Genomic DNA, 24,955 nt, shown 5'->3' with positions numbered 1-24,955 from the left:
TAACCACAACACGCACAGCAACGTGTTCTGTGCAGTTGTGTTCCGCAGTTCGCTCTCTTGTTAAAATTCCGAAAATCCGTGAAACCGCGTAAGTCACTCAAAACAGAAAACATTTATTGTTGTTTTCTCTTTTGCTGAGTAGTACCTTTACATTTCTAACCATTACTATTATTACAAATTTCACTATATGACGAAACCGAAAGTTTTAATAAGCCAGGTTTCACAGATGTTACGTAAAACTATTGAAAGGACATTTTCTACATTTCATAGATATCAAATGACGCTGTAAAATCATGTAACTAATCTGTGAGGTGAACACTCTTGACTTTCACATTGGAATGCCATACCAAGCACATGGTTTCCTGAATGGTTGATTTATTATACCAATGTAATAAAATAATTAAATCTTGTTAGTATATTATGTCTCTCTAGTGAAGACAGGAAAAGAACCAACTCCCAAACCGCCATGTATATCAAATACTCCTCAAACTATTAACAGTGGAAGCTATAATATTTGTATTATATCAAGAGCAATATAATTTTATTTCCTGAATTATTACTATTAATGCAACCTACCTGTGCTATTTAAGAACAAACCAGAAATATCAGGAAACTATTCGATTTTAATCGAGCATTTGAACACAGTGATTTCCAAGTATTTTCTGCGCGTTTGCAACTCAACTGCGAATATATGCTTATTATCTTTGCCAAGTCTCTCTGTCCGTTTATCTGCAAGAAAACGCTGAACGGATTTTCATAAAATTTGATGTTATGTAGTTTGCTAAAATGTGGCAACATACTGCAGTTTTAATTAAAATCAAAGTATAGTAAAGGACACTTTACTTGAATATCTACGCTCGATTCTTCAGGTATCCTGAGCGTATCTGTATTTCTTTTTCTTGACAGAGCAAATAGGGATCCACAGTTTGTTCTGCAGTGTGTTCACTGATAAAGTTGAACTAAACTGTTACTCCCAGGCAGGATCTGCCAAGCAAGATTATCTTATTGTTTGTATGGAACGATACTTGAGTTGTATAGCAAAAAACCTACAGCGCTTGGCAGTGAGTCATGCAGTTCAAGCCGGAAAGTGACAGTTGCATTCAGCTTTATCATTGAATGCATTGCGTCTTATATTATTGAGTTCACAAACAAAGAAGAATATGTCCAAATTGCTTGAAGAGGTTGTTGAGCATATTCCAGTTGATACATTTGTATATTCATCTGAAATCAGTGTTTTAAAAGCTGAGTTTAAACTACTGCAATTTATATTGTCTTCCATGAGTGACGCCGATAATTTCATACAAGAATATTCTCAGATGAAATAATTGGTTTTATCATGATGCTGACAGATCTCAGGTTTTAGAATCCTTGTTCGCAATGTACGAGGGCGTTTCAAAAAGTAACAGCAAGTTGACAATATTTCACGAAACGAATACCTCAGACATTTCAAACTCCCGCACAGGGAAGATACATTCTTAGAGAAGGTTTTGACACTGCCCAATCAATGTTGTGGCGTAATTAATTGGAAGGGATGCATAAACGAAATGGCGGCGCCCTAAGCTGTTTGCACAGTAGAGGAGCAGCGAGCAATCATCAGATTTTTGTGGTCGGAGGGTGTGAAACCTCGTGAAATTCATAGAAGAATGCTGCATTGGCGAGAGAAGAGTGTACGAGTGGTTGGCTTTTAAAAATGGGCGAACATCAATCCACGATGACCATGATAACGCACGCCCTCACACCATTCGGAGATTGAGATTTCAGATCTTACAGCCGTGACCTTGCTCCCTCTGATTATCATGTGTTTGGACCCCTGAAGGATGCGTTGATTTGGGAATGATGACGAGGTCAAAGAAGCGGTGCATTCCTGGCTGAAGACACAACCAAAAAACATTTTTTTCTGATGGAATAAAGAAGTTGGTGCAACGGTGTGAGAAGTGTATTGAAAAGGAGAGTGATTATGTAGAAAAATGACATATCACTTGTATCTCTAATTAAATTATATATCTCAAAATATTTAATTTGCTGTTACTTTTTGAAACACCCTCGTATTTTTTAAGTTCTGCAGGCAACAACACAGCTTTCGTATTTTTTTAAATCTCGGTTTAAGTGGAGTAGAGTGGGCAACTGCACGTCGGAAGACAAGAGTCTGGGTTGGCTCGAAGCGTGTTCAGAGAGGATGGAGGAAACAAACTGGAGGTCCTGGGGAGAATGAACACCAGGTAATCTGTCCCGTTGTCAACCACTTTTCTGATTCATTACATCAGTTTGTAAACTGCTAGAGAATCCCTGGGTATGCTTTGTTGACAAATCATACACTGTCAAAAGTAAATAAAAATGTTTCCCCCCTTCTTAACATAAATCCAACTTGAAGAATAACTTTGGGTTTGTCTTCTGGGTTGCGATCAAAAATTCTGCAGTCTTCATGGTTCATGTGTGTGTATTTGATTCGAATAAACACGCTAATTTCACGACTTACGAAAGGTTATATGGTCGCAACTTTGACGCCCCAGGAGTTCAGCAAGAGGCGTTTATCAGTCTACCAGAATACACTGCACTACAAACCAGAGGACAGCCATCTTCCATCATACTCATTCATGGTTAAAATAATTATTGGTTAAGTATTATACTCTTCATTAAATGTCCGGTTGATCAAATCAACATATGCGAAAAAGTAACTCATGGGACCTACGAGAAATGCCGGAAAACCAAAAGGGAAGAGGCTACTTGGAAGACAGTCATAATTGTTTGGATAATATTAAAGCAGCTATCTGATTCAAGAAAGCAGTGACAGTCTGATATTAACACGGTAATGAACCTTCAAGTTGCAATTATGTTCAGCTATGACCATCTTCTCCGGCTGAAACAATGCTTTTTTCCTCTGGTTTATACATCACAGAAAGACAACTCAAAATTGATTTTCAAACTCAACTTCTGTCATCCAGAAGAAGAGACAAGTACTTGGTAAGAATTTTGGAGGAATATTGGTAACCAAGGAAGCGTATGACGTCACGCGCATATTGTCAAATATCAGAGACGGTTTTTAAACTTTTTACATTTGAAACAAGTGTTCTATGCCGTACAGTCTCAGAGGTGCTAATTCCCTGCTTCATCAAACCATTAAGATACTGTGTTTATATATTTATATAATATAATCGGGACGCGGCAACACGCATTTGCGACATCCATTAGCAGCATGTTTGAGCCTTTTCAACAAAGTACACGCGAGTGGCGAAAGATGTCGGGAGTTGCCAAGAACCTTGCTCGTCACAACCAAGCATGTTGTGTTTATTTATCTGTGCCCCTGGTAAAAATAAAGGTTGTGGAGAGCATTGGATATTATCTGTGGTATATGACAAAATAGGCATAGTATAGGTGCCCATGGTGAATGGCTGAATAAGTACAGAAGAAGACATTTGATTTAGGTCGACCATGATACATTGCATTCGTCAGATTAGGGTGTAAAATGCTGTGTTGTTGAATCTGTGATGCTGTGTGTCAGCTATGAAAATATCCTAACTTGATGTCTTATATGTAAAATGATTTTGAAGGTTATGTTAAATAGGTTCGACGGTTTTGATGTGTGCAGCTAATTGAACAATTGAATGTTATGTGAAACTGATATACAATATGGTTTTTCTGACACGAATGTTGAAAAATGGAAGGAGGGTAGGATACTCTCTGTAACTTCTATTATCCCTGTAGATAATACATCAGTTATCTCAGCACTCTCCCTTTATTATTGCAGTATTGGTTTGGCCATGTAAGGTGGACCACCGAATTGATGGTTTTCATGTTATAACACAATACATATTTCAGCTTTTGGTACCAATGTGTTAAATTTTGACTCAATGTAGTAATTATTTAATACCAGTTTTTATATGTAAAATACAGAGATTGTTTCATTGCTTGCAAAATCTAACCCTTCTTGAATAATTTCTTGTATACTGATAGCCAACACAAGAAACTGTGTAAAATTATAATTTGATGTGCTTCCCAAAACAGGTTCGAAGCTCTCGTGGGAAGTTCATAGATTCTTTGCGCATATATGTACGAGGAGGTGCTGGTGGCATGGGTTTTCCAAAATATGGAGGAATTGGTGGAAAAGGAGGAAGTGTCATTGTAGTTGCTAAGGAAGGTGAGTGGGTATGTCTATTTAAAAGTGTTTTTTCTTTTAGTTTAATTCTGATCAGCTGCTGCCATATGGTGATGTTAATTTATTGGGTCACAATATAAATACAATAAAGAGGAACACAGAAGTTTTACTAGAAAGGTTGGCCTAGAAATAAATTAAGAAAACATTAAGTACATGTTAGTAGCCAGTCAGCATTCAGGTGGGCAAAATGATATTAGGGTGGCTAATAAATCCTTTGAAAGTGTGACAAAGTTCAAATATTTGGGAACAACAATAACAAATTAAAATGATATTCATCAGGAAATTAGGAGGAGACTAAATTCTGCAAATGCTTGCTACTTTTCAGTTCAAATTATTTTGTCTGATTTCTAAGAACCTAAAGATTAAAATATACAAAACAATAATTTTGTGTATTGTTTTGTATGGGTGTGAAACATGGAATCACTCTCAGGGAGGAACATAGATTTCAGGTGTGTGAGAATAGGATGTTGAGGAGGATATTTGAACCTAGGAGAGAAGAGGATGGGGTATGGAGAAAACTGCATATTGATGAGTTTAAAGATTTGTACTCCTCCCCTGATATTGTCAGGGTGATTAAGTCAAGAATGAGATGGGCAGGGCATGTGGCAGGAGGTGTGCACTGGGTATTGGTCGGAAGTCTGAAAGGAAGAGACCGCTGGCGAGACCTAGATGTAGATGGGAGGATAATATCAAGTGGGATCTGTGGGAGATAGGAGTTAAAGGTGATTGGATTTTGTTGGCCCAGGACAGGCCAGTGGAGGGCTTTGGTTAATTTGGTGATGAACCTTGGGTTCACTAAGCCAGCTAGTTAGTTACTTAGTTATGCTAAAGACATCTTAATATTTTAGATCTGATGTTTAATGCAGATGAATTTTTGATAATTCTTAGAATATTGTTATATGTGGGGTATGTTAAGTAAGTAAATCCCGGAAGATGACTTCACTCATTGATACATGTTGGATTATTTAAACACTATGTGAAAGTTGAATTTGATGGTTATGTGTAATAAACTTCTCAATTCATGAAATAATTGTTTCAGAAAGAAATTACAAAGGGAAAAATCACATATGTTTTTAAAAAGTCTTGTTCTCTGCGTCTGTCAATTGGCCAGCAGGCAGTTCACATTAAAGTGAGTGTTGTTGCTTTAGATTAGTACAGACTGTTGTGGTCAAATGGTTAGAAGTTATTCTTCATATTTGGGAGGTCTGGGTTTAAATTTCAACAGAATAATGACTATCTTCACTAAGGTTTTTCATGGTTTTCCACAGTCCTTCCAGGAAAATGCCATGATAGTACCTTGAATTAGGCCAGGACTGATTTCTTCCATATCCTTTCCAATTCATTATTCACTATTATCCCTTAATTAAGTGTTATATAGTGTGAGCTACAAAAACCTTTATTAAATAAACTCTTAATAAATACATTTAAATTGGTCTAAATTAGTTGAGCATATTAAAAGTAAATTACATTGTGTTAACATGCATGTAATGAAGAGTACCTGTGCTTGCTTGTTTCCTGTAAGTGTTTGATTAGAGCTGTGAATTGCATATTGTTAGTTGAATATAACATATTCTTCTTTAAAAGGTGTGACACTGAAGTCCTTGATTACCCGAAATCCAACAAAGAGATTTATTGCAGAAAATGGAGGGAATAGCCATAAGAACAGGATACTTGGAGAACCTGGTGCAGACATCACAATACAAGTTCCTCCTGGGGTCACAGTGTGGAATGATTTTGGCCAAGTTCTTGGTAAGAATGAAAACATGTAGATAAGGTGAAACCTGAAAGGCAGAGGCTGGTTTTGTTTCATGAAAAACATTTGCATAGTTCTTATGTCAGTGAATATCAACATAAAATTATTTCATATAACTTTGTAATATCTTCACACCAAATTTCATCTGCTTGTTGGCAACTCATTGTTTTTACAAAATCAGGGAAAAAGTCAAGTTCATGTGGTTGCACTATTGTTATCCACAAATCACTATTAAAATGTATATATTTTTAAAGGTTCTCTGAACTAAACAAAATTTCAAGATCATAACTGAGAGGCCATAGGGTTGCTGCAACTTGACAGTTTGCTAGACTTTCCATGTTAATGTGTGTAAAGAATTTAAATAATATATTTGGGTCCCTTGAATGACATGAATTCTCTGCTGGGTTTTATGTAAGTCTATCCAAAGGTGTTAGGTAGAAAACTCAGGTAGCATGTGTCTCTGTATAAGACTGTTTGCTGCTTGAACATTGTTATATTTATTATTATTATTATTTTTATTATCCCATCTCTTCACTACTTTATGGGGTATGTACTTCTATGTACCCGAGACAGACCTTGTCCCTAAGGTACATAGGGCAGCAGCTATTTCCGGGATACATTTTGTTTTTAATATGTATTACATATATTATATAATTTTATTTTACAACAGCGTCTTTCGAATGATGTATGAAGTTCCCAAAATGGCGGTCTTCTGAAGTTTCCTGACGTCGTGTTCGCCCGGGATGTTGGCCAAATATTTCCTGAGCGACCTGGAGACAGTTCCTGTTGCCCCTATAACTACTGGAATTATTTTTTCTTGAACCTTCCACATTCTCTGTATTTCTATGAGAAGGTCCTTGTATTTCAATATCTTCTCTGCTTCCTTCTTAATCACATTCCTGTCAGTCGGTACTGCTATGTCAATTAAGAGGCAAGTTCCGTTTTTGTTTCTGATTATTATGTCAGGTTTATTATTTGGGATGGTTCTATCTGTTCTGATTTGCTGGTTCCACAAAATAGTTATTTGGCCATCTTCACTTGTCTCCACTGTCTTCGGGATATGTTCATACCAGTGCTTTTCTTCTAGCTTTACCCCAGCGTTCCTGCATATGTTAAAATGTAACTGAGTACAGACACGATCATGTCGTTATATATACTGCTGTTTTGCCAGCACGGCGCATCCGGACATAACGTGATCTGTCGTCTCATCAAATTGCTTACATAGTCTGCATTTGCTGTCTGTATCTGTTTTCAGTATTTTTGTTGCGTAATATTTTGTGTTTAGTGCCTGGTCTTGTGCTGCTATAATCTGGCTTTCAGTTTCCCCTTTCAGATCTCCTCTTGTTAGCCACAGAAACGTGTCTTCTTTGCTTATAAGTTGTCTGTCCAAACTTCAGAGATACTGTCCATGCATTATTTTGTTCTCCCATTTTTTCTTTATACTGTCTTGGATCAATGTCTTAATTTGTTTTCCTTCATTTGTGTCATTGATTTCATCTTCAGAATTTAGTTCTTTGATTTTCGATGCTGTCTTAGTTATTGAGTTCATTATTGCTTGAGACCTGTCGTGTAATTTTGTGATATTAATATATGGATCCTTCTGATGCTTTATGTGCAAATACTCTGCAATATTAACTATTTCACTTTTGTATGCTGCTTCAATTTGTGCCAGTCCTCTTCCCCCTTCCTTCCTCTTTACGTAAATTCTGTCTGCGTCTGCCTTCGGGTGATGCATCCCATAAATTGTCAACAGTTTCCTAGTTTTCCTGTCAATTTTCTTCAGTTCTTCCAGTCTCCAGTTAATTATTCCAAAACTGTACCTCAATACTGGAACTGCTAACGCATTTATGGCAGTGATTTTGTTTCTGGCATTCAGTTCAGATTTCAGTATCATCCTTAATCTTCCATTATATTCCTTATTATTATTATTATTATTATGAATTGTTTAATTGGTCCTCAAGCAGCCAAAAACTTCAGGCGTGTTGCCGTCATAACTCGGATGCTTGCAGGCCAGATGAAACTGTAGGCACGGCTCGAACCACGAGATAGGCGGCTACAGTGAGTTGGGGTCGTGCGCACGTAGTAGTCGGAGCGACCCAAGAAGCACGGCCTTTTGCATCCGGCTGAGTAATGCTTCAGCGTTATTACTATTATTATTATTATTATTATGAATTGTTTAATTGGTCCACAAGCAGCCAAAAACTTCAGGCGTGTTGCCGTCATAACTCGGATGCTTGCAGGCCAGATGAAACTGTAGTCACGGCTCGAACCACGAGATAGGCGGCTACAGTGAGTTGGGGTCGTGCGCACGTAGTAGTCGGAGCGACCCAAGAAGCACGGCCTTTTGCATCCGGCTGAGTAGTGCTTCAGCGTTACGCTGGCATGCCGGAATGAGCTTGATGTTAGCCAGCAGTGACGACTTGACTCCTCCAAGAACTCCAATTATAAGGACAATTAATTTGACAGTGAATCCTGGGTACAGCTGTCTTAGCTCAAACACAAGGTCTTAATACTTGGTCCGTTTTTCAGCCTCCTTCACAACTATGTTGGTTTCAGCCGGGGCCGAAAACTCGATGACATACATGGTGCATCCAGAGGTATCGATGAGAACGATGTCAGGTTTAGTGGCTGTTAACTGCCTGGTAGTGGGGAACGAATAGTTCCAATAAATTTTACATTTGTCGTTCTCAACGACGGACTCAATGTCCCCAGGAGCGTACGGCAAAACGGGTGTCTTATCTATGCCGTAAAAGTGTCTCAGGTGGTAACAGAGTATACGTAAAGCAGTGTTATGTCGATGAATGTAGGCACAGCTGGCATAATGTTTACATGCCGACAAAAGATGCAACAACATCTCTGGTTGCATTCGGCATGCCCTGCAGACAGTATCCGCTACCCCCACACCCATCACCATTCGGCGGTACACAAGTGTGTTTACAACACCATCTTGGCACGCTAAGATGAAACCCTCGGTTTCAGACTTTAGTCCAGCCGACCGTAGAAAGGCGAACGTCAGGTCTTTTGACAAGCCCATTTTTTATACATTTTTGAAGAAGGCCCCATGCATGGGTTTATCTGCATGTTGCTTGAGCAACAAAGTTTGCTCGGCCTTCTTAACAGTGCCCTTGAATTGATCTGACGTCAGTGTCAAGAGGGGCAACTGTCTTCGCTGTCCAACTGAGCTGGTGTCGAAGTCAAATCCGAGGTCATTTGCTGCTCTCTTTGCCGCCTGAAATATAAACGCCCCTACACCCGCAGACTCATGCGAACATACGAATGTCAAAAGGGGGTCAGAGCTATTAATGATGGACTGAGCTGTGCCCAGAACTATCCTGTTGTGAAGATTCTCCAGACCCAAGAGACCTCTACCGCGTTGGACAGAAGATTTAGGGTGAAGACTTCGGTGCATGGTCATCATTTTTCTGGTGGCCCTGTCCAGGTTTTTCAACTCGTTAACTGTCCACTTCATTGCTCCAAAAGTATAGAGCAGGATCGGAACAGCAAGCATGTTGGTGGCAGTGACTTTGTTTCTACCAGAGAGCTCGGAACTCCAAATCTGTCGTAGGGTGTGTCTATACTTGCTGCACAGAGCCTCTTTGACCTTGGAGACATCTTGGACGTGACTCTCACTCACACCAAGATATGTATAGGACTCTTCGGCATCAAGATGGTGTATGATGCTTCCATCCACGAGTTGCACGTCTTCGCCGAAATCCCTATTTCTTCCCCTTTTCAAATGCAGAACTGCACACTTGTCCAATCCAAATTCCATGCCGATATCCTGAGTGTATACTTGCACAGTGTTCAGTGCACTTTGAATGCCACTGTCGCTGGCAGCATAAAGTTTTAAGTCATCCATATAAAAAAGGTGTGTGACTTTGTGCCTACGGATGGACGGTGCACCGCACATGTAGCCACGCTCACGTCTTAGCACAACGGAAAGAGGAAGTAGCGAGATGCAGAAAAGAAGAGGGCTCAAGCTGTCACCTTGAAACACTCCGCGGTGGTAGCATACCAACTCGGTTGACACTACACGCTTCCCAGATGTTAGAATGAAGCGCGTTTTCCAGAGCGGTAGTAGATTTTCAATGCATTTCACTATGTCAGGTTGGACTTTCAGCGCTTTGAGCAAGATGACAATCAGCTCATGAGAAGTTGTGTCAAAAGCTTTTTTGTAGTCCACCCAGGCCATTGACAGGTTGCGCTTATAATGGACCGCATCTTGACAGATGAATCTGTCAATCAACAGATTGTCCTTGCAACCTGCAATGCCACGTTTTGAACCCCGCTGCTCATATACCTCTTTCCAGATAGGGTCAATATGGTGCAGTATGCGTTCATTCAAGATGGAGGTGAACGCCTTGTATACAGTATTAAGACAGGTCGGTAGTTTTCCGGATTAGACAAATCTCCTTTCTTCGGAATAAGAACGGTGCGCCCTTCTGTCAACCAAGGTGGAATGGTCTCTGTACCACACAAAAAAGATGTAAAGATACGAGATAGATGTTTGTGTGTGCTCGTGAAAGTTTTCCACAAAAAATTATTGATGTCATCTATTCCAGGAGCAGAAAAATTCTTTTTGCCAGTAAAGGCACGTTTCACATCTTGTTCGGTGATCACTAGGGGCACATCATCATCCTCTAAATGGCGATCGCAGAACTGCCTAAAGAGGCCAATGGCCGGAGAATCTATGTTCAACGGAAATCTAGTTTCGTAGAGTTTCTTCCAGAATGACTCGACCTGCGTTGCTGTTGGTGGGGTATGAACGACTGGAGTGTTCTTGCTGAAGAGACGGGAAGGGCATACACGAAAGATGGTGTTCTCCTTTACGGCCCTATAACGTTTCACTAACTTATTCCTGTCCGCGGTTAGTGCCCGTATTTTGTCCAGAGAGTGCTGTTTGATGGTCAGCAGCGTATTCTTGTTTAGTGTGTGATACTTGGCCTTGAGAGAGCGGGCGATAAGCCTCAGCTTGGTGGTAAATCTCCGACCAGAGTTTACATAGTTAATCACGCAGTGAATTCTGGATACCAGTTGCCTTTCCAACTTTAACTTCGCGTCCAGACGTTTTGTTTGCTGCTCAGCTTTTTCTGCCACCCTAAACGGGGCTTATTATTATTATTATTATTATTATTATTATTATTAACTGCAAATGGGTTTATACCCGGTGGCAGTGGTGCTACAATAAGACACAAACAAAACAACACATCACACAAAATAACACGCCACACTCTAAATAAAACTACTTATAAAATTACAAAACCATAAGGCACATACATTACACAAAATAAAACACAAGTATTTAACCACAACAGATAACTTGAAGTAGATAACTTAAAAATTAATACCAAGTAGACATAAGACAGTAACAGTAATGAATTACATACGTCATGAACTGATGCACTCACATTTCATCAGGACCTTCTCTTCATTTCACTACACTTATGAAGCCTTCCCATCCTCACCCTGATTTACCTCCCTTCACCTCACTTCACATCACTTACTTCACTACACCCACCCTTGTATTCCCTTCACTTCACCTCATATATCACTTGGTTTACAGGAGAGAGTCCCTAAAACATCCGCAGGTACCTGGTTTCGCGATTTTCATGAGCAGCCGATCATGAGGAACTAAATCGAAGGCCTTCCAAAAATATATTATAATAGCGTCTAACCTGCCTCCGTTGTCTAGTGAGTCTGCAGTGTCCTGGCAAACCATGATTACTTTACTTTCACATGAATATCCCAGCCTGAAACCATGTTGACCCTTGAATAACCAATCCTTTTCCTCCCAGACTTTCCTCAGGTACGATGCTATAACATGTTCTATTTGTTTGCAGACCACCGAGGTTAAGCTGACTGGTCTGTAATTTGTGACCAATGATTGATCACCTCCTTTGTAAATAAGAACCACTATGGCTTTTTTCCAGTCCCTTGTTATAGTGGCATTATTAATTGTTATGTCCAATAATCGCATAAGGTATGGAATCATGGCTTCCCCACCCAGTTTTAGAATTTCACCAGAAACGCTGTTTGGCCCTACTGATTTGATTTTTCCTATCTCTGCTAGCCTTTTCCTAATGATTTTAGTACTAATAGTGAAGGGTTCGCCTGAGTTAGCGCATTGTATCTGCTGTGCTCGCAGCTGAATACTGAAGAATAGTACAAATTAAGGGAGTTAGCCTTTTCTATCGAATCAGTAATGAACTGTACATTACCATGTTTGATCGCCGGAATATTTTCCGTTACCTTTACGTCATTTTACATACTTGTAGAAATCAATCCAGCATTTACCTTCATTTCTTAATATTGTCCGTAAAAATGTTTCCTGCGCATTTTGTTTAGCTAATAGCAACTGCTTTGATAGACGTTTCAGTTCCTCTTGGTGCTGTTGTCCTAATTTTCTGCTGTTATATATTTGGTGTAGTAAAGACATCATTATTCTTTAATAGTAAAATAATGGATATCTATTGCTTTTCCTCCAGAGAACAAAGCTTGTAATTGAATTTTTCACTTGAATAATTTGTTTAGCTCAAAGAACATATTCTGTAATTTCTTTCTGCATGGAAACACAAAATCATAAGGCTATACTGTATATGTCTCACCTTTAAACTCACAAATCTTTTGATGAAATTTGTTATATACAAATATTACTGAAGGAGAAATTAATCATAGTTGCATAGGCAACTCAGTAGGACTCTCAATTTTTACATGTATCTCACTAAATATAATACATAAAAAGTTCCAATGAACATTGTATATGTTCACAAGTTGAATATACTATGCTGTATAGCTACTTCCCTTACACTGAGTCATTTTTAAAAATATAAATTTAATACCACTCCACAACTTGAAGGCTTATCAACAGTACTGTGAAGGCCTACAATTCTACCTTGAACTGTTCAGTTCATTTTACATCCTCACAGTCCATATTAATATTATTGCCTCATTTACAATTTTATATTCCATACTGTCTATAGACCGCCACGGTGGTCTAACGGTTAGAATGCTGGCCTTGTAATCCTGGGGTCTCGGGTTCGATTCCCGGCGGTGCCCGAATTTATAACTCGTGTTGGGCAAGGCCGTGGTCTAGGCAACACAGAGTTTTCCTCCGGGGGCTTCCCCGGTTTCTCCGTGGCATCCCAACAATTGCTCCATTTACTCACAGAAGAAGTCAATGGCAAACCACTTCTGGATCATCTGCCAAGAACGTATATGAACAGGTCCCAGTCCGAGAAAAGGATGGAAGGATCCTGTTCATATGGACCTGTCATCAGACAGAACACTAAATAATAATAACTGTCTATAGAGCATCATTTTATGCCCAGTAAACCTCAGCTGCTCTATTTGCTATGTGTACTAACTACATTTTAATAAGTATAAAGCTTTTAATTGTATACTTTTATAAAATTTTTATTTCTTTCTCCATCATAGGTTTTGACGTTCTTTTCGGCACTTCATTTTCAAGTATGGTACCTGCAATCTCTTTTTCTCAGAAAGTAGACCGTGTTTCACCCCAGTATGAAATGTGAAACTCATACTGGTATGATTTATTTCTGTAATAAGTTCTTGAAAGTGCATCTGTTGGTGATACATCATCTGTCCATAAAATAGTTCATATTATAACATACACTATTTGATTTTGATTTGGTTGACTTTAATAACCACCATATTTATGGGCTGTGTGAACTTGTATACACTGTATGTTTTATACCTTTGACAGATTTCAGTGAAACTTGTCATATCTATTGTACACATGTTTAAATAATTTTAAATACCTTAATTCTTTTTAATTGTACCTCACCAAGTTGCCACATGAGAGAATGTCTTGAATAAAAGTTGTTTGGTGTTCATAGTTAACAGCCTATATGGTATTTTTGTGGAGGTTACTGATTACAGGAACTAGAACTTGTATAATAACAATACCAGTTACGTATGCAATATTAGAAATATTTTCTAATCTCCTGCCATCACCTTGTCATTTAGTTAATGTGTGCTTAACTTATACACATAACCTCCTATTTCGGTATTAGATAGCAGACAGGTAACAAAACATGTGGTTTATGGTATCCCAAGGTTCATGTTCCTGTTTTTGGTGGGGTGATGGCAGAACAACTTCCCTTTTCAGTTTTTCTGAGATTCATTCAACTCAATTATTTTCTGGTTGAATCTCGGAGAATAATCTTTTTGGATACTCAGAGCAGCTAGAGCATTAAGATTTTCTTGTCCCATGGAGTTTCTGAAGTAGGTCTTTACTCTCTTTAGAGTACTAAAACAACGTTCTGACTCCATGACTGAAACTGGTGTTAGTACTATTTCCACTAGTTTTGCGTATCTGAGAGGGTGTTTTCCAGGTTGTTTTCTTTCACTAGATCCCAAAGAGCAAAAATGGATTTTGTATTTGGAAAATGTGTCATTTCTATAAACTATAGATAATTCAATCTCTTATCTATCCCTTCAAAGCATGGGGTAGTATTTCTTAACACTAGTCATGAGTTCACTAGGAAAACCTTCCTTTTGCCCTGTGAAAAGCTGTAGTTCAAACAGAGTAAAGAGTAGAGTGTGCCTTGCTTCTTCGAAATGTTTCATTTGTGTCACTATTATATTGCATGCTTCATTTGCTTCAGCATTTATGTTGTGATCCTTTTGTGCATGTTTTGTTGAAGGTTCTGGATTGCTAATAAAAATAAAATAACTTATATTGTTCTCAACAACACATTCACAGACTTTTTTTCAATATCAGATTGTAACAGATTATACCACTCCACTGTTACTGCTCAGATACAATGAATATTCTTATGTATATTTGAATGTCACTGACCTGAGTTCTTTCCCCCACCTTTGTGCAGTGGCAACTGACTGGCAGTGTATTTACAGGAGGCAGGAAGAACATGCAGAATTTAGAATAAGAATAATGCCCATCTACTACTGACATCCTTTGGTGAAGTATGTTTATTGCGATGTCAAGGGGTAGTAGACCCCAGTAAGACCTTTTACACAATACTGGAAAACCATTTTCTCTGAATAAAAGCATTACCCTGTCTTGGCTAGTAGGCTGTGGTGAAACAGTCTTGTTCAAGCAGTATTTATTACTATGAGAGGCTTGTTTGACATAGTCTGGGCAACCAAGGTTAAAATGCAGTTCCAATATTTTCTTGCTTTCCATTATCACGTGTGTTAAAGCAAAACTATATAAGGTGTGAATTTCCTGACACTGATTTGACCATTGAACTACCTTCTTTCTTTATATAAATTGTATATGCAATGTACAAAGTGCTTTTTGAAAATCCACTCTCATTTTTTTATTCCAAAAATAAAGTTGGGCTTAGCCCCAGAAGCACCTATGGATTTTAAACAGGGTACAAATGGTATGTATTTTTCAAAATCATATTTATGTAACACTTCACTGGACGTTGATTGCACAGGAGTTGGTGTATTATATTGGGCACTTAGCTTTTATGTCCAATGGCAAACACTAGTTTTTTAAGGATTACATAAAAGATGGCTCATTCTTGTTCAGGGGAACTAAACACAGATGGTAGCTCTCTCTTGGTGGCAAACGGTGGTGCAGGAGGAAGCCCTTTGACGCAATTCAATGGACAGACCGCACAGCCACTCTCTGTCAAACTTGACCTGAAGCTCATTGCAGATGTGGGACTTGTTGGTTTCCCTAATGCTGGGAAGTCGACACTTCTTCGGGCCATTTCCAGGGCCAACCCTCAAGTAGCTTCATATCCATGTATGTTACAAACCACTGTTGTTAGTGTGTAGCATAAGAAATAATTTAGAGTCATGTTGTTTCTATTTGCCATGAAGTGCATAGCATATGAAGTAATTCAGAATTATATTGTTACTGTTTGTCACAGTTACAACAGTCATGCCGAACATTGGAGTGCTGGAGTACTCAGACCATCGGCAGATCACAATGGCAGATTTGCCAGGCCTGATAGAAGGTGCACACATGAATATTGGTATGGGACATAGTTTCTTAAAACATGTTGAGAGAACAAAACTGCTGTTGCTGGTTGCTGACATTCAAGGCTTCCAACTTGGACCCCAGTTTCCCAATAGATCCTGCCTCGATACAGTTGTACTTCTGAACAAGGTACAGCAATAATTATATATGAGAGACCTATGAGCACTTTTACGGTTGGCATTGACAATCCTTATAGAGATGCTCTGGTGAAAGAAGACTAATTGTAAGACAGATGGGAGCATATGATACAAAATTTCAAGAAACAAGAAAAATTTGAGAGATTATGTGTTCTGCCACCATACCCTCAGAAATATGCATTATCATCATGCATGTATTCCAATAACAGAGAAAAAAGAAGTTATTACTGTCCAATAGAGTCAATTTATCCATAGGTCTTATCTCCAAAAGTACTCAGCAGATTTTGTTACTGTAGGTATTTATAAAACTGATAAGTTCATATTGAGAAATATTATCATCATCCGCATACAAAATATTATCTAGCATTGTTCTCTCAATGTTTACTGCATTGCACAAATGAAATGAAATTACTGGGAATCATCAGTGTAACTTTTGATGTGATCAGTCAGTTGCTGATCAGACATTAATTTCCTGCAATTGTCAGGTACTGGGGTGGGGTGGGGGGGGAGGAAGTACTACAATGGAACAGTATATCAGCTGTTTATAAACTTCAAGAAAGCCTAAAATTCAGTTAGGAGAGAAATATTGTACAACCCTCTCATTCTGTTGCACTTCCAAATTGTACACACCAGATTCTGGACTATGCTAATATTAATTTACTGGGTAAAAAACAGAAATACCATGAAGAAAAACACAGAAACTCTATTCTGTATTGTTAAGGAGGTTAGTCAAATTAAGTTATTTGCCTGTGGTGGTGGTTATTATTATTGTTATGGTATAGTAAGCAGTCCTTTTTTTGTGCACTTTTGCATGCAGAGTAATCTTACTCCATGTTGTCCCACATTTGTTTTACCTTAAGTAATGTGTAGGCTCAAAAAGAAACTGCAGCCCCTCTAAACTCAAATAATCAATCAAAGAAAAAGACTCACAATAGATGGTACTAGTATCATTTCCACTTCAGAAGTTCATAGAGCTCTTGATAATGACCTCTAGCAGTATGATGTTCATTCAAGTTCATAAAATCTGGTAAAACAATTGAGGATACTCTTTTTCTCCACATGATAATTTAACTGAGAATGGATGTTAGGGAACTAAACTGGACTGTAGTTGTGTGGCAGTCTTATGTGACACTGGGGACTGATATTTAAAGTGAATAATATGAAGGGATAAGTTTGTGGGAATACAGTGTATAGCTTACTGTCATGAATTCTGTGGAGTGAAGCAAGGTGACATTCTTTGTAGGAATTGGAGCTGTACCAAGATGATCTGCTGGACAAGCCAGCAATGCTTGTGATTAACAAAATGGATGTGACTGAGGCACAGTTCAAGTATGATGAAGTAAAGGACAAGTTAAGACATCTTGCAGGTAAGCACAACTCTTTACAAAACCTGCAGGCTGTATGCAAACTTCAGTTTTTTCATGTCTAATAAAGAAATGCAGTAATGAATTTTATTCCAGTAGATGAATGTAAGTATGTTTGCTCTGTGGCAGGAAAGGGCCAATTTATTTTTACATCTTGTGACAGCATTTCTATTATGTAAGGTACAGAGGTTTTCTTTGACTTCATCTTCTTCAAAATCTTTCTTCTTCCAGGTGTAGAGGGTAGAATGCTTATAATGCTTCTCATAAGATGTTATCTTATCACCATTTAATGCCATGCTTGAGCAAAAAATAAAATTGAAATCTTGCATAAAAAATTGTTAAATTTATTTGGGTACATTGCAGCCATGGGATGAAAATGATGTAGAAATTACAGAAAAAATACTGGAAGCCCATAAATCAACAGTTGTAACATTGTTAACCAATGAAGTGGTCCTATCATTTTTGTTTAGCAAACTAGATGACTTACAAAGAGACACTAGCTCCGCAGTACTTATAATTGAAATTCCATTTACGGTAAAGAAGGTGAGAAAACACAGTTTCATGGCCTCATATTTCTAGAATCCATCAGTTATTATTGTCGCCCTCGGTGGACTAGTGGTTAGCATGCTTGCCACTGGACCCAAGGTTCATGGGTTCAAACCTGGCCGAGGTCGATGGATTTTTAAGGGTGATAAAAATCTGTAGCACAACTTAAAGTAAAAGTAAAGATGGTCGTCCCATGTTGTAGATGTACAGCATATAAAAGAACCTTACAAGCATGATACAGGATGATTCACTACTAGATGGCTCTAGCAGACAAATCAGAATTGAGTAGAAATTGTGCAGAGGCAATGGGCTTGTTACTCACTACTCATAAATGCACATTTCGAAGACAAAGAAAGCTCCCACATAGGAGGAAGGCAAGGTTCGACTTCGGGCTGTTGTGCCATAGAAGAAGAAGAATCAATTATTATTGCAGAAGGACAGGATTACCATAACGTTTTTTCAAATTCCATCAAATATTGTCATGGCAGCAAGTTGTTAGGACTTAAATTGAAAACTCTGTTTGCCCTAGCACCTATAAGTGATGACAAATTCCAATGCTAGCTGTCAAAGGCCAGCAGTAATTCAGCTGATTCATTGAAAAAGGAGCTATATATGGTAGTCACTTCATTGATAGTGGATATTATGGGATAAAAGGCTGAAACAGGAGTGTAATTTATTTTAAGTCACAGGAGAATAGGCTGAATATTTCTGAAGCTCTATCTGAAGTTCCTTTCTGATGCAGTCTCAACAGCCAATGTAACATCTGGTGAAAGCAAATGTGTATTTTCTATTTCTGGAAATTTCACCACTATAATTTGATGTTGCCTGAATAATGATTCTTTAAATGTATTAATTTCTAATTTTATTTTTTAAAACAAAAGATTAAAATATATAAATTTCATACATATTGTGCTTGCTTGTATTTTGTGTGGAATAACAATTTTCTGTTTTTGTTACAGATGAACCAAACAAAACTACTGGTTAATTGGTTGTCACAGGTTATTTTAATATTATTCTGACCAATAACCAGTTACATAAAAATGTGGTATTAGGCAAATATTGTGTCCAGTAAATGTTTCTTTTGTAAATACAACTTCAAACATTTGAACTTTCATCACATTGCAACTTTCCAACAGAAGAAGTATTTTATACCAAGCTTATCACCCTACCTAATTCCAGCGGTTTTCCATTTCATAATTTTCTAACTTTGATATTACTGACCTCAAAAAAAGTTGCAGTATATGGCAGTGGTTTCTCCTAAGATTGGGGGGGGGGGGGGGGGGGGGGGGGGGAGTGGATTTATGGTGTTTCTACCACCATTCATGTAAACCAACAATTTTCTTAAAATCTTTCAGGACAGGGTATTTCTTGATAAAAGACTGGATAGGTATACTTACTGTAGTACACAAAAATTTCCGGTATTCTTCATGCCACATTCTATGCAAACACTTTGTATTAGTGTTCTACTTAAGTATATATTAATAGAACCTACTGTCCCTTTGCTATCATTACTCTTATCATATACCCACATTTTCATCATAATTTTCAGAACTAATACATTTACAGACTATTAAAATATATCACTCACAATTATAATAATAAAATAATATTAAAAGATTTAAAACATCATTTAAATACACTACTAGTTTCGGCTACATTCAGCCATCGACGGGTGTATGCTGTATAAACCTATCACCATTTTACTGATTTATAACGTTATTCATATTTCACTGTCTTCATTCTTGATGGTGTTCTTGTTCTTTACCGTTTCTTGTTTTGTTGCACTATCATTAGTCATTACTGGGTTTACATTTTGTACTTTGTGTTGGCATCATTTTTGTGACTGTGAAGTAAAGTTTTAATTCCATTAATGGCAATTGAAAATAGAAGATATAGAATATAGAAAACAAAATAATTGGTAAAAATAATTGGTAAAAATAAATAGTAAAAATAATAAAAAATAAAATGTAAACTCACCCAAGAAGCAATAGCACATTCGTAGTAAGTGAACGGAGAAGACAGTGAAATATGAATAACGTTATAAATCAGTAAAATGGTGATAGGTTTATACAGCATACACCCGTCGATGGCTGAATGTAGCCGAAACTAGTAGTGTATTTAAATGATGTTTTAAATCTTTTAATATTATTTTATTATTATAATTGTGAGTGACTGTAATTTTTAATATATATTTTAATATACGAATCACAATATGACACAATTACAATATCTTATTTACAGACTAATGCACACACATGAAGGGTGCCAAATAATTCACTTTAATAAATTGGAATTTCTTCTGATGTTACCATGGCAGTACAACACAATCCGTTATGTTTGTTATCCAACCCATTGATAGATTGTAGCATGAATAGTTGAATGATAGATCACAGTATTGATGTGTACATGTGAACGTCAAATGAAATGACCTTTGTTAGGGCCAGTGGTGTCTTCAAGTATGATTCCATTTTCTGGTCCCACCTCATGACTGGGCATCCAGTTTAGGGAATTAAAAAGTGTTATTGAGGACTTGCCTTATTTGGCATAATCTCCATATCAAATTTCATAAAAATCTCAGCCATTCCCAAGTTATTATATGGATGAAACTGTAGTTCATAAAACCACTGATAAATGGCAGCACAACCTCTTCAGCTCACAGATATGACACATACTGACAGAATGGGCCCACAAGGTGTTCTTCACTTACTCTAGAGCGAAAGGAACACCTAAGGAACCTAGCTGCTATTGATTCCTGGGTTATTTAATGGTGGTATTTTAACTTCATAGATTATGTAGTGTCAAATGGTAAGACAGATGTAGTTCAAAAGAAAGAAAGGGTGTTGTAGGAAGCAGTTGGGACTATTTTTAAGGTGCTGTTCTGGCATTTTGCTTACAAGAACTAGGGAAAGCCATGAAAAATATCAGTCAGGATAGCCAGTCTCTAGTACACTGTTCAGACTCAGGAGTTCTCCAGTAGGAAGCTGGAGTGATATTCAGATCACCTCATTTGGAAGTTGAAAGATACCAGATGGATGAGTGTAATATACACTGTAGGCATTGGAAATAAAGAATTATCATCTTGGCTTGATGGATGCAATTTTTAACTTATTCAGGCCAACTCCTAACCATGAAGAAAATGTTTCGAGTATCTCATTGGTATCCAGACACATTCCAAATGTCATGATCTTTAATTCTGTGTAGAAGTTGTTACAAATTGCTTTCAGCATCCATATTTCTGAACATTTCGCCTCTGGTGGCATTTTTTCATTCACAGACCATTGTATTTTGCAGATGTAGTTGGTGAATACCCTGAAGAGCTGCGCCCTGAGAGAGTTCTGAACTTCACGGAGGTCATAGCCATCTCTGCTGACAAGGACACCAGAGGAGTTGAGAAACTCAAGCATAGAATACGAGATGAATTAGATTTCCATGCAGCGTTGCAGAAGAAAGACTTAGAGACAGAGGTGATTGCTACTCTTCGAGCACAAATGAATCCTAAAGGACCACAAATGCTGTGAATATTTTATTTTCTTCCTGCAGTTAGTGTTTTATGAACAAGTGAATGAGGAAATGGAGAGCTTCCAAGAAAGCTGATCCATGTTTTATGGCAAGTGGCTTATGTATATTTGTGCAGATTGTTCATCCAGTTTCATTTTTCTTATTTTTACTAATAAAAATATGCATATAAAATAATGATTCCTGTGGGTGTATGTCTCCCTTCACTGCAAGTAACCTTTAATACAATTAATGGATTCTCATTAAATGTGGTATGAACATCATGCATCTTTGTATCCAGTCACATCAGAACCCCAATGATGGGACAGAGTTGGTTCCCGAAACCTCAGTTTACTACTGTAACCAGTTAACGCGGCTGATTGCCCAAGAAGATTTTATTGATCTTTGTACTTCTTATAAAATAAGTAAACAAACAACAATTAACACTATAAAAAGACACTATTGCCATACGCGTTTCAAACTCAAGAGGTCATCATCAGTGGCATCAAGGAAATTAATTCATTTACCCTTTGGTAAAATGTTAGATATTCTAGAAAAATTCCATTTATACAAAAGTAGTAAACACGAAGCCATCATTAACGAACAAAACGCCCAAAATTCTAACGTATTATTTGACCTAGCATTAAACAGGAGAAAGTAAAATTTTTCAATAGTTGGCCACCCTGATTTCGAGCTTATATATATATATATATACCCCACACATTCCAACCGACAGCCTCTCACCCACGAATCTGGAGTTCACAGGTACGGACAACTTAACCACAGCTCGCCGCAGACCAGCTACGGCCACCGAACAATCGGATCAATAGCTAAGTGCATAGTTCTACTCTGAATAACAACATCTAATACAGTATCACTTGATATACTTTTGTGAAACACCTTATTTATTTCTAAATCCAGTTTAAACCATTTGATTAAATGAATTAATTTCCTTGATGCCACTGATGATGACCTCTTGAGGTTGAAACGCGTATGGCAATAGTGCCTTTTTATAGTGTTAATAGTTGTTTGTTTACTTATTTTATATTCTAATATACTACACAGTATGCAGTGTTTTAAGATTTGTACCTCTTAATTCATTGTTTTCAATATCACTAATATGGTAATGAACAGTCAGTATGGTGTCTGACTGCAGACTGTACAACCAGGCTATGATCCAGTACAGGTGCAAGGGACATATCTTGTAGCCTCTGGATTGTTCTGGGGCCCACCCAACCTCCTATCTGGTGGGTATTAGGCCAGGATGTGACACTGACCAGTCACCCACATCTAGTGCTGAGGTCAACAATGTGTAGATGTACCCCTACTCTCCCCACAAGTGTCACCATTGTGTGGAGTGGGACAGCTTTTAAAAAAAAAAAAGTTGTCAGTGGAACCATGGTTCCGGAGAATTTGACGTAAATACGTCTATACGGAAAGGAAGTTAATATATTGGCTTTATTCTAAATATTTCCTTTATACATGCTTTACAATTGAGTAAAGTTTGATTAAGACATTGCTTATTTAACTTGAATAGTTACGCTTAAGATGGGTCTGTGATAGATGAATGTAATGTAAAGTAATGTAAGGTAAGGTAAGGTAAGGTAAGGTAATATAATGTAAGGTAATGTAATATAATGTAATGTAATGTAGTCTTATGATGTATCTGTGCACGTATATACACCAAGGTAATGTAATGAAATGTAAGGTAAGGTAATGTAATGTAAGGTAATGTAAGGTAAGGTAAGGTAAGGTAAGGTAATGTAAGGTAATGTAATGTAAGGTAAGGTAAGGTAATGTAAGGTAACTATGTAGGTAACCATTGTTGTTTATTTGTTGATAAACAGATGACGTTTCCAAGGTAACATAACAATGAAGTTACACTTTTTCGTTTCCCAGGTAACATAACAATGAAGTTTGACGTTTCCTAGGTAACATAACAATGAAGTTACAAATTTTCGTTTCCCTTTTTCGTTACATTTTTGCCGAATGACACTGACCCTAAAATATAGACGTATTTACGTCAAAAAGCTGTGAAGACTTTTGGGGTGGGAGCAACAAATGTGATTTAACTTTTGTGATGACAGATTTTGAAAGAGTAACTTTAACTGGTATGAGCCAGGATAGCTCAGTGAGTATAGTGACTAGCTACGGGCTGGACGGCCGGGGTTCGATCCCCGATGGGGGCAGAGGATTTTTCCTCTAGCCTCTGCATCCAGAATGGCTCTGGGGCCCACCCAGCCTCCTCTACAATGGGTACCGGGGTCATTTCCCGGGGGTAAAGCCGGCCGGGGCGTGATGCTGACCACTCATCCCCATCTAGTGCCAAGGTCAAGAATGAGTAGGAGCTATACCTCCACTCCCCCCAAGCGCCTACATGGCGTATACTGGGACAGCTTTACTTTACTTTAACTGGTCTTTTTTTACAGTACAATATGGCAGTAATGTAAAAATCTGTAAGGATTTCCATTTAATAGTGGTTACTAATGAACAGTTGATGCAAATTGATTATAAGCACACTTGAGAAATGTTTATATGTTTACAATTACAAATATGTTAGTGTGAGAAACTGTTATTTTGAGAACTATCAGGTAGCAGGAAATAATATTAATTGGAATCATGCACAGCAACAAATCACAAATTTGTGTAATTATTAATTATCATGTTAACTTGTGTATACAGATGATACTACTAAAAAGAATGTAAGCCCCAGCATTCTTCTTTGAACTTCTTGTTTGTAAATAAAGATTTTCCATATGAAAATTATTTATTGGAGGTCCTTCATTGTTTTAAGTTCAACATTTGTTAGTATGCAATTCATGTCTTGTTTTTGAATCTAAGAAATCAGATACAGAGTCTTTGGACTCTTGAAGCCCTCTAAAATGTCTTGATGTGATGGGTTAGAAGACTTCTGAATGTTAAACCTTAATTATACTGTGACATACAGTTTTTATAGTTTAAATGACTAATTTAATGAATAAGTGATAGGATGATACTCTTCCTTGAGAAGCTAATAGTATTAGAACTGATTCCCCACTATTTATGGAACCTGAAGGTGCATTACTGTGCTTACAATACCCTGATGCTGGATCCTTTCATGAGTAAGATCAATCTGTTCCATGCTCTCGCACCATTTGTTTAGATCCATTTTAATATCCTCACATCTCTGTCAGGGTATCCCAAGTGATATTCTCCTTTCAGATTTTCTGTCTAAAATATTGTGTGAATTTTCCACATTCCCTGTGTCTGCTACTGACCATTACTCAAGAGAAAAGATTTGACTTTACCAATATGGACTTATGCAGAAATCTGACTGCAGTAAATCTGTGGCTAGAAACCAATATATTCCAGCTCAGCAAAAATGCACTGTATCCCAACCAAGTTGTGTGTGCACATTAATAATAATAATCCGTGGTGTAACAGCCCTATGAGAGCCAAAGCCGACTAGCTGACTGCTGGCCTGATGTTCACGTGCCTAAGTGGAGGTGAACGATCATCCAACCAGATATAGGGTGATGTGTGGTCAGCACG

The 24,955-nt window shown here is 37.7% G+C and overlaps 1 protein-coding gene across 4 annotated transcripts; it reads left to right on the top strand.

The window, feature by feature from the left end:
* The first annotated feature begins 3,343 nt into the window (after window positions 1-3,343).
* On the top strand, window positions 3,344-24,190 carry LOC110835007 (GTP-binding protein 10). 4 transcript variants are annotated; one of them, XR_015535315.1, is made up of 8 exons: window positions 3,345-3,666; window positions 4,003-4,135; window positions 5,738-5,902; window positions 15,427-15,645; window positions 15,773-16,011; window positions 17,263-17,386; window positions 21,221-23,285; window positions 23,356-24,190. XR_015535315.1 is itself a non-coding variant. In XM_022074799.2 (7 exons), the coding sequence occupies exons 1-7, from the start codon at window positions 3,628-3,630 to the stop codon at window positions 21,445-21,447; spliced, it is 1,092 nt and encodes a 363-aa protein (XP_021930491.1). In that variant the 5' UTR covers window positions 3,344-3,627; the 3' UTR covers window positions 21,448-24,190. The 4 variants fall into 4 exon arrangements, 3 of the variants coding, with proteins under 3 accessions (XP_021930491.1, XP_021930490.1, XP_021930492.1); XM_022074799.2 differs by having other exon boundaries at window positions 3,344-3,666; window positions 5,792-5,902; window positions 21,221-24,190; XM_022074798.2 differs by having other exon boundaries at window positions 21,221-24,190.
* Window positions 24,191-24,955: the final 765 nt, after the last annotated feature.

Source organism: Zootermopsis nevadensis, unplaced genomic scaffold (genome assembly GCF_977971745.1).
Source record: "Zootermopsis nevadensis isolate Lab colony 2312 unplaced genomic scaffold, Znev_1.0 Znev_ptg000016l, whole genome shotgun sequence".
Classification (NCBI taxonomy): Eukaryota; Metazoa; Arthropoda; class Insecta; order Blattodea; family Termopsidae; genus Zootermopsis; species Zootermopsis nevadensis.
The sequence above is the reverse complement of the archived record's forward strand: the minus strand, read 5'-3'. Positions and strand labels throughout refer to the sequence as shown.

Coding starts and splice junctions, on each gene's coding strand:
- LOC110835007 (XM_022074798.2), top strand. CDS start 3,628: ATGGTTTTTCTGACACGAATGTTGAAAAATGGAAGGAGG. Junction 5,903..15,426: donor TGATTTTGGCCAAGTTCTTG/GTAAGAATGAAA, acceptor ATTCTTGTTCAG/GGGAACTAAACACAGATGGT. Junction 15,646..15,772: donor TCAAGTAGCTTCATATCCAT/GTATGTTACAAA, acceptor TGTTTGTCACAG/TTACAACAGTCATGCCGAAC.